The 10,733-nt window shown below is 38.0% G+C and overlaps 1 protein-coding gene across 1 annotated transcript; it reads left to right on the top strand.

The window, feature by feature from the left end:
- The first annotated feature begins 6,118 nt into the window (after window positions 1-6,118).
- On the top strand, window positions 6,119-10,502 carry LOC148344775 (fibroblast growth factor 17-like). The gene is made up of 5 exons (XM_088309579.1): window positions 6,119-6,150; window positions 6,288-6,324; window positions 6,539-6,716; window positions 7,586-7,692; window positions 10,200-10,502. The coding sequence occupies exons 1-5, from the start codon at window positions 6,119-6,121 to the stop codon at window positions 10,500-10,502; spliced, it is 657 nt and encodes a 218-aa protein (XP_088165705.1).
- Window positions 10,503-10,733: the final 231 nt, after the last annotated feature.

The following is a 10,733-nucleotide window of genomic DNA, read 5'->3' as shown; positions in this document are numbered from 1 at the left end:
ATTCTCATATCTCTCCACTAGCTCCCCACCATTTACCGGAATGAATAAAATATCTCCATGTTCACCCCCCAATGTATCTATGGCAACGCCCCCTCCTGCACAATCCTCATCTCGTAACCTGCCTTCAATCACGTTGAGTCAGCATGACTGTGCTGAACATGACCAACACTGAGATGGAACAGCTGATTAATTTGCTTGGGCATGACATAAGAGTCCATGTTCATGAATTCTTTCAGCTCCCTGAGAAGCCAAAGCAGCTCACCAAGGTCAGCAAAGTTTAAATGGCTCTCAGCCAAAGTCAATTAGCTGAGTTTAGGGGCAAAACTTGGATCAAATTGAAATACATGCAGATGGTGGGTGATTTACAATTTTTTGTGCCTTGGATACATTAATAAGATGTACTTTGAATTGTTTCCACAGAAAATACTATTAACACCAGATATTATGTGTTGGATTATGAATGTTAAAGCTGAAGTTAGTGTTTGTGCGTGTGTTTGTGTGTGCATGTGATTACACAAACAGAATTTGGGGGGTGAGTGCTCAGGGGAGTTGGAGGTGGTGGGTGGTAAGGTGACACAAATGGCAGCGAGGTGAAGAGGTCAGTAACATATTTCTGAAATGCACAGATAAATCAGAAGTGTCTATACCCAGAAGTCCAACCAGCCACCCTATGTTTCTTCTCCAAACAACATTTGCCAGTCCTCCCATGAGCTTAAAGAAAGCGCAAAAAGGCAATGCCCAAATGTGCCATGCAGCTATTAGTGAGACTTTGTCTCCTTTCACTGTATGTTGAGTCTACTTTTTAATTGCGGTGACAATGAGGTTCTTTACTTAAACAATGCAATAAGGATTAACATTTCATAAAACATTACAATGCCTTTTAGTGACATCCAACCTTCTCCTGACAAAAGAAATTATTTAGAATTTAAAACATTGCCATCTGACATTGTGTTTTTTTTTCACTTATTCTCAACACATATATCCGTTGTCTTTACTTTTTAATGAACAAAACACATCCCAATAAAGTGAATGTACCCTCTCCGGTGCCAACATATATTTGTTAAAAATCACATTTGAACATAATCTAGTCATTCTGACAATGTTTGCGAATAAATACACCCCAACCCAAAAAGAAAATGCAGCGTAGAACTATCCATGGACTCTTCCAATGGCTACGTGTGCATGAAAATCCCAGGGCACACCGAGGACATTCACACCTTGTTAAGTTTTACAACTGGTACATTTGTTAGTCCCACGCAGCGATTGCCCCAATGACTTGGTCTCAGCTTTGAAGTGACCTTCCCATTTAAATGAGGTGTTGAAAAAAGGCATTTTTCTCGCTGATTAGTTGGAATAGGAACACAACTCTGGGTGCATACTGACAGCATGGATGAGACTGTTTTCAGTGACAAGAGAGACGAGTTAGTACTTTGTATGAATCAACACAAAGTAATTGAGCACATTTCAACTTCTGAATTGCTTTTTATCTGGTGTTCCTGTTTAACAATGACATAGTTATTTCACAATTTAGGGTTATTACAGAATGGTTCTTTTGGACACTCCATACCCATGAAGCTACTGAACATATGCAATAAATTCCGCAAACAAACTCCAGCATTTGAAGATATTATTTCCAGATAAGTAGAGTGTTATTTGGGAAAAGGAGATTAATTGCACATTGACAGTTGCTATAGGTGGAATGATATGATGTCTTCATACTTTTATCCATCCAATTCATGTGTTCAAGTGCTCTAGATTATTTCTTAATATGTAGTTTACTCGGTTGCTATCATAATTTGTGGAATTGGTTGTGGTGAGACATTAAGAGAATGCAAATTTGTTATAGTCAATGTAATATTTTCATTACTGTTTGACCCTACAGCATGAGGCATGTGACGTATATTTAGAATAAATACATTTTTAAAAAGATGAAACAAAATCCCACATGAGTAGTAATTTAGGCAACAAAGGCAGCAAAACAAGGCAGTAAAAACATTTTGTGATGCGCTGAAATTCAGCACATTATCAGATTTTTTAATGGAATATACCAATTCTGAGTGAAGCTTTTAGAAATAATTGAAATTTCATTGTGTATTTTTCTTGATTGCTTCACTTTTGTGTCAGACGATTAGAGCTGGAGCACAGTTGTAACGATTCTTGTTTAATATACAAAGCATGACAACCCAAGGGGTGCAGCATTTCACACTCACTTCTCCCATGCAACCACTGGTGTTTCGGAAACAATGTCTTTGCAAAGCACACATACAAATGAACAAAAGATTGGCTTCACCAGAAGAGGAGAAATGTTTTCAATCCTATAAGAGCATTGTGGAGTGATACGCCTGAAAAGTGAGAATTGGAGTACTCTTACTCAGAGCAGAGAAGTGAAATTGGTTGAGAAAGTTGAAATTAATAACGTACATTTAAATACAAGTGCAAAATACACAAGGTGTTTCCCCAAACTATTAGTTCAAGTGTGTATAGGCAAATGATACAAGGTTATTATTATCATAATGACAATAATACGTTGTACTAATACTGTATCTTTTCATACATTAAATTACTCACGCATGAAAATTCAATTCGATTTCGGACAATCATTAAAAACAAGGTTGAATGTGTGTTCCACAGACTGCTTCAGCATGGTCAATAAATAATAAAGTCAATAAATAAAGTCTTTTAAAAGGATCTGCTCAGGAAGGCTAGGTCAACGTGGAGGTAAAGTACTTGTAGATTAGCAGCGTTTTCTCTGTTTCAACTGGAAAGCATTCTAGAAATTTGTTTGTCAGAATAATAGCCCTACTTATGACAATCATTGGATGATGCTGCAGGTAAAGCTGGGGTCAACGATCTAATTAGTGTCAGCACCAGTTTAGTACACTAGTTGGCTCAGTGCTAGTGATGCATTACTCTGCAACAAATGCACATTGTCGTCTAAACTTTTAAAACCTTCCCGGTGCTTTAATTTGAAAATACGTGTTCTTTGTACACACAGCACAGACAAAAATTCTTGGGGAACTGAAAATAGTTGTTGATGAATTTACTCAATTTTATTTCATCAAACTGGTTGCACGAAATAAAATCATGTGGATCAAGATACCTATTTTAAGTCGACTATACAGCTACTTAAAAACTGTCTCAGGATGCAGATGATTTTATTTTGCTCATCCACTTGACAAAATCAAATTGAATAAATACAACAACCATTTTTTTCTGTGTACCCTTCTGTGTAAAATCCATAATGTTTACTGAAATACTGTAACTATGAACAAGTCCCAATAAAAATGACAAATTGCCTTAAAATGTTGTTCAAGATGTAGGTCCAGGCCCACTTCAAGGTTCAGGTGACTTGACGAGAGCCCAGAGTGACTACTCAGGTTCTTTACTTTTGGTTTGCTCATTCATAAAGTGGACCACCCAGTCCTGAATCTTTGCCTCTATTTTTGCAGGGTCAGAAAAGGGAGGCCAGTTGCTCTTTATGGTGGAGATTTTTACGACGAGGTCAGAGCTGGTTGGAGACCACCACTTGTTACCGCAGTTGTAGGAGCCCTGTGCCATAAACGGGCCTCTTTCTTAGTGGAGTTTGCATGTTCCAACACCACTTGCGTGGGTTCGAGTCCGTTACTCCAACTTGCTCCCACAGTCCAAAAACATGTCAGGTTAATTGCCGGTAATTGTAAATATGTATGTTAGTGCACGCTTGTCTCCATAGCCACGTTTGCACCATGAGGTGCAGCCCAGTTTGGGGCCACTCTAATTCTGTGCCTTCTCAAGATGACATTTACATGATGTGCTTATATGTATGAACTGAAGGATTAAAAAGTCACACTCAAACATGATATGGCAACCAATACTGCTTGTCAAATGATTTGTTTTGACTGAGTGAGATGCCTCCTACTCACTCAATAACAATTGGTTCTGGGATGCTGACCAACTTCAGATTTGTTCATACAGTATTTATTTCTATTCCAGAGTCAATCTGTAATGTCCTGTACAATGAATTATCTGTACAGACTATGCTTTTTAACATTCTGTTGTCATATAAATGTAAATATAAACTAACCCTATGAAACTCACTTAGGACCTATGGTACAATATTTAAACTTAAATTTGCAATGCTATTGAAAACATTTTTTGTTAAATAATTTTCTGTGAGCTCAGGCACTCCGGTGTGGAGTTTACATATTTTCTAGGTGTTTGCATGCATTTTCTCTCGCTTCCTCTCCCATTCCAAAACCATACTTCCCAGGTCAATCAGAGACTTTAAATTGCTCATGGGTGTCAATGTGGATGGAGAACTAATGAGTTGTATGATTGAATTGGTTCAAACAATCTTTGAATAATTCCCCAAAGTAGAAAAATGCTGTAACATAAATAAATGTCTTTGGTTATATGATCATCTGTCCAGTGAAACATTTTAAATCAACGTAATCATGTTTGCGTAGCACATGGGGGAATGGTTAACTGTGTCTTCCTCACAGTCCCTGGTTCAAAGCTTGCTCTATGGAGTTTGCATGTTCATCCTACGCTTGCTTTATGGATTTTCTGGCTTCATCCAACGTTCCCAAATTTTAGGTTAGTAAAAGTCTTTAAATTGCTCATACATAGGCGTTTATGTGAGAGTGAATGCTTGTTTGTTTATATGTGGGCTGTGATTAGCTGGTGACTGGTCCTCTTGACTCCAAACCAGCTGAGATTGGCTCCCTCTCACCTATTTCAGGTGGGTTAGAAAATGCATGAATGTGTACAGTAGTTAACAGACTGTAACGGCTACAGTGCACATTAATTGCTAACATTATATTTAGTATTAGTCATGAATGGTTTAGTGGTACACCTTGTTGCAGGGTGATTTGGAATGGTCAGCTCCCTGTGTCCCTGAACAAGCTAAGCAATACAGAAAATTGATGGATGGGTGGATGGTTATTTTGAGTTTGTCAAGGTTATGCTTAGAGTGGCATTTTTTCTGTTGTCTGGTTTCTCTTGCTTGGTATTTGAACCTCGCTGCAGATGTGTTAGCCACTAGGTCTGTTTTGTGCTGTTTTTAAAATAAACAACTGTGAAGAGACTGAATTCAACAACTCACTTATTCAGATATCAGATATGATATGATACACATGTAGTTTGTTCCATAGATTGTGGGCACTATATGAATTTCACTTATTGAGCATTGTCAAGGTTATCATGGAGTTAAGCGGTTATCCTGATTTTTATAATACTTTTGTAATATCAGCCATTTGTTAGTGTGCATGTGGCCTAGTCTGATGATGTTTGCTATTTTCTGTATCTCCTCTTCACACATTTCCCTCAAGGATTAATAATATACTGCAGATATGATGATCTTCTCTTGAGTTGTTTCTCATTAGCTCGCTTGTGCCACTTGGCAGGAGAAATTCTGACAATATCCTATTCATCCTGGGATGTTGATTGCATATTATGCAAGGATGAAACAGGCCTTTTGTCCACATGATTTGTTTGGATGTGAACTGGTAGTGTGGCCAGTTAGCATAAGATGAAAGGGAAGTGCAGTGGTAGTAGGAGGAGGAGTCTACTTGCCACACCCATGTCTACTCACTTTTAAATACAATGCAACAGAAATGCTCATGAAAGCTTGATGGGAGGGGACAGTTTGTGCTTGTAATTGAGCAAATTAATGTGCAATTAGATCAACTGTTAACTTTAAAGATTTTATTTCCTCACTTTCATAATGAGAGAATGTGATTTTTTTGACCACCCACAATAGAAAGTTTTATGCCTTTCAATATATAAGCAAGAAGAAAACATAATCCAACAGAGAGTTGAAGCCTTTCAAAAAGTGGAATTTACCCACACAGATCTCTGCTGGGATCACTTTTATTTTATTTGACCCTTAAGTGATATGTGACCTCTTTTGGACAACAATGGATGTAGCTGTGTGGACCTTTGAGGAGTTACATGGATTTTTGAAAGAGGAGTCAACCACTCCTTCAACTGGATCAGTTTTTTGACACATGTGAAGGGAAATCACAATTCAGATAGAGACTCCGGTGGTTTGGAGTGCGTTAAATTCAATTTCCGGCATCCATTTGGAATACATCTTCCTCAAGAATCCACTTCTTGATTAGCCTCAACAGGAGGGAGAATGTATGGAATAAACCAGCGTTGTATTTACATGTAAGTCGTCCTTAAACCTGATTGCAACTCTTTGACCCTGGCCTTAGCTGTGTGCAAATGTAATTGATTTCAGTAACTATTTTCTTTTATTAATTTTTTCATTTATTTATTTATTAATTTTTTTACATTTTCTGCAGATCATTTCAGTTTTTCATGCTTTGGAGCTATGCCAAGGTAAGAATCTAGAAACCTGTCTTCCATTAATTTGTTTTTGGATGTAATCTTCCAAAGTTATGAAGATTGCAAACAAAAATTACATTTAAGCAATTAGATGGTTGAGTTTCACAGCTTGTGCATATTAACGCAACTGCAATAACTTCAGACATTGGCTAAATCCCAAATTAGAAAGAAAAAATTACAGATTTTATTTTTCCCTTTGCAAAAAAAGGGGGAGAATCACCCATCTCCTAATTTTAACCAGTACGTGAGGACACAGGGCGCAGTGACGGACCAGGTCAGCCGCAGACAGGTCAGGATTTACCAGCTCTACAGCCGCACAAGTGCAAAACACGTCCAGATTCAGGGCAAAAGGGTCACCGCCACAGCTGAGGATGGAAACGTTTATGGTAAGAGCTACTGTTATCTCACTCTCTGACTTTACTCTGACGGGTCCATATATGACATTTTACATAAGCATGCAGCATAACATTATGAACTCAGAGACATTAATTGCTAAATTGGAAAACATTTGTTTTAAAATTATGTATTATATGCATAATGTACTGTATAATTACAGCAAAAACAAAGTCTATAATTTTGGATGCATATAGTGTGGCAAGACGCATATGCATTTGAGGGAACATTATGACTTGACACAATTGTTGTTTAATGACTTGACATTGACTTTTATTATTATTATTATTAAATAAAACCAGAGATCAATAACATTTAAGACCCCTGCTGGGCAGGCTTTGTCCTGAGGCACAGTCAGGGTTCTCCTCCAGCCACTCTGTAAAAACCCAACCCCCGCTGAATGTTAATACAACCTATCAGTTGTATCCATGAAGTCATCGTCTGGCAAATTAGTGACTGATAGGTAAAATCATTTGTTTCGGTGGCCCCAATACACAATGTTGTTGTAATTCACAACTGCCCCAATTTGCAGCAAGTTTGATTACATTGAGAATGTATATTCTACATGTATCCTTTTAATTCTGTCATTTGGTTAATCAAGTGGCTTACCCATAGAGGAAAGACAGTACTCTACTGTATGTTTTGGACTACTTTTATAAGCTTGCTCCCACGAGAAGTCAAGGGCTACCAAGCTGCTTCCAAGGTCATATTGTTTCAATACACACCACAAGCATGTGCCACTATAATACCTGCACCTTAAATCATTCAACCATATCTGATAGATACAATCTCAAGAATTGTACATGACATTTGTCAAGTTTGTACTCATTAAAACTAATATGAGCTTTTTATTTTCTTTCAGCTCGTCTCTTTGTTGAGACAGATACTTTTGGCAGCCGTGTGAGGATCAAAGGTGCAGAAAGTGGACGCTACCTCTGCATGAACCGGAAGGGAAAACTTGTTGGAAAGGTACTCTATATGGACATGTGATAGCATATTCTTGACTGTTTTCGTACAACATTTTGTCTTTCGCTGGCATTGGGGAGAAGCCCCGTATCTGCACAATCATCAATTTTAACGGGGAAGTCAAGTTAAAAAAAAACAACTTTACAATTATATGTTCTATGCACCCGGACAAGTTGAAACATGAGATTCTTATTACAGTTTTTCTCCTTCTGTTTGACTCATTTGTCGAAACAGAAAAACGACTTTCTTAAATTTTATTGGATAATTTGGCCTAACAGTCATAGAGCTCTGCGCAACATTCCAGCTCACTAGCAAAAAACTCATATCTCTCAAAACTCGATTCATCAGCCACATAAAGGGTCAGTGCTACCAAAATTGCAAATGTCCTTCTCAATTGCTTTGTCTCATTTGCATTCATTTATTGCTTTTGCCCAAAATAACCTGGAATGGATCAGCACAATACCACGGCTCACATGTAAAAGCTCATATCTCTCACAAAACAATCTACCCATGAGTCAAAATGAAATTCCTTTCTCATATAAATAGTCAGTGCCCCCAAAATGCAACATCCCTTTGGTACTGTGTAAGCACTGCAAGTCAAAATGCCAAGAACTTAAGGCAGAGGTTTAGCTAACACAAGAATAAATAAAAAAGAATTTCACAGTAAGAGCAGTCTCCGATTTCTAACGTCAGACACATTGCACTCATACTGAGAAGGAAATTGTTACCATGTTTTGTCACACATATAAAGTAACAATCATACATTACTACAGAGCAGTGATCATCATAATTATCCAGTGTCAACTATTTTGACAAAAATTATTTCCATCCATCCAAGTCACTTCTCCACACGAGGGTCGCATGCTTTAGCCTATCCCTGCTGTGTTTGGGTAGTAGGCGGGGTACACCCGGAACTGGTTGCCAGCCAATCGCAGTGAATTACTTCCCAATTTTAAATTAACTCGTATATCCACCTTTTGTGGAATATTTTGCAATGTTATGAGATTTTTTTTCCAATGTGAAATATGTACCATGGCTCAAGAAAGGTTGGGGAACAATGCTGTAGAGAACAATACAATACAATACAAATCTTAAAATGAAGTCCAAAATGCACCGTGAGCCAATAAAGAGATGCCAGAATTGGGTTTTTGTGCTCTTTCTTCCAAGCCCCAGTTTGAAGGCGAGCAGCAACATTTTGCACCAACTGGAGACATTTGAGGGAGGATTGGCAACTGTAAAATAAACTGTATTACAATAGTCTAGCCAAGATGGAACAAAGTGGAAATGGAATTAATACTCGGTCTCTTATTTATATTTGAAATTGTTGGTTCTTTTATCGCAGGCAGACTATTAGGTTTTCATTTGCCTGACATGTTTCGGTGACAGTCTTTCGACACTTCTGAAGTAGGCGAAAGACTGCCACCAAAACATGTCAGGTAAATTACTAATAGTCTGTCTGTGATAAAAGAACAAACAATTTCGAAGGAATGAATTGCTGTTTCTGAGTGCTGTTGAGAAAGAAAGGGTTTCACCTGAGCCAGCTGCCTAAGATGAAAGAAGCTCAATCTAACAACAGCACCGATTTACTAGTCCAATTAGAAATCGCTGTCCAATTTAAAACCCAAGATCGAGACGGTTGGCTTCAGATAAGGTCTACAGAGTGGGATGTAAAAGGGCCACTAGGAACAAACACCTTAACTTCTGTTTTCTTTTTATTGAAATTTAAGAAATTTTGTGACATCCAAGTTTTTCCTCTAGACAGGACAAAAGTGGTCTTAAGGAGAAAGTGTCTTTTTTGCCAAGCGGGATATAGATCTGATGGTCATCCGCATAGCAGTAGAAGGAAATTCCATGTTTTCAAAGAATGGAATTTAGCGGCAGCAAATACTGTGAAAACAGCAAGGGCCCAAAAATAGAACCTTGTGGAACACCATATGACAGACTCGGCACAACCTTGGTGAACACAAAAAGTCCTGACAGCCAAATAGGATCTGAACCACTCTAGGGCGCAACTACAAATACCCACCTGGGCTCCCTGTTGCCAATTGTCAATACATCATCTATATGTCCGTGCCTGAGATGGATAAAACCGGGTGGATTTTGCTGCTTAGTTCATATTTCACAGTCGTGATATGAATTATATTAAGGTATTTTTTTTTTTTACTTTACTTCCCCTTTAAAAAGACCAAAAAAACGTGATACAAAGTAAAAAACAGCATGTTCTATTATGAACATTTCATCAGCAAAAAGATCATGCTATTTTTCAATAGTTTAAATTGGTCATTAATTTATAAGAAAAGCACACACACACACACACACACCCCCACACCCGCGAAAACCCACGCACACACGCACACACACACACGCACACACATATGGATTGACCGATAGTTAATTATGTGATTTAGGAGGTTTCGGCCTGATTTTGTGAAAATGATATAATCCATTCACAGAAGCTTACCATGAAAAACTCTCTCTCTCTCCCCCCCTCTCCCCCGACCTTCCTGCAGCCCAGTGGTTGTAGCAGGGATTGTATTTTCACAGAGATTGTACTGGAGAACAATTACACAGCTTTTCAGAATGCCAAGTATGAGAGCTGGTATGTCGCATTCACAAGAAAAGGGAGGCCCATCAAAGCATCCAAGACAAGAGAGAACCAAAGAGAAGTCCATTTTATCAAACGACTACACACGGGTTCACCTCCCTTTCCAAATGCAGACCAAAGCAAACATTTTGAGTTCATTCGATTTCCAGCCACACGTAGAGGAAAAAGGAACAACAAATCATGTACTTTTGAAGCAAAGAAAAAGTGAACTGGCAACAGCCATTACATTTGGGGGGGAAAAGTATTTTTTTTATTTTTTATTTTGTACATTGTATGTAAAATATCATTAGCATGTCATATAAAAAATATCATTTGTAAATACAGAAGTTGAAGCAGATTCAATACGCCTGTATATTGAATTATCCGGAGTGTCTTTGCAGGAGATTGTTTTCATTGCTGTTGCACTGTTCCTCAAAGAGAGACAAAATCTATTATGATG

This window comes from Idiotropiscis lumnitzeri, chromosome 1, assembly GCF_059441095.1.
Source record: "Idiotropiscis lumnitzeri isolate Australia: NSW breed Sydney's pygmy pipehorse chromosome 1, RoL_Ilum_1.0, whole genome shotgun sequence".
In the NCBI taxonomy this organism is placed as follows: domain Eukaryota; kingdom Metazoa; phylum Chordata; class Actinopteri; order Syngnathiformes; family Syngnathidae; genus Idiotropiscis; species Idiotropiscis lumnitzeri.
This window is presented reverse-complemented; position numbering and strand designations above follow the sequence as displayed.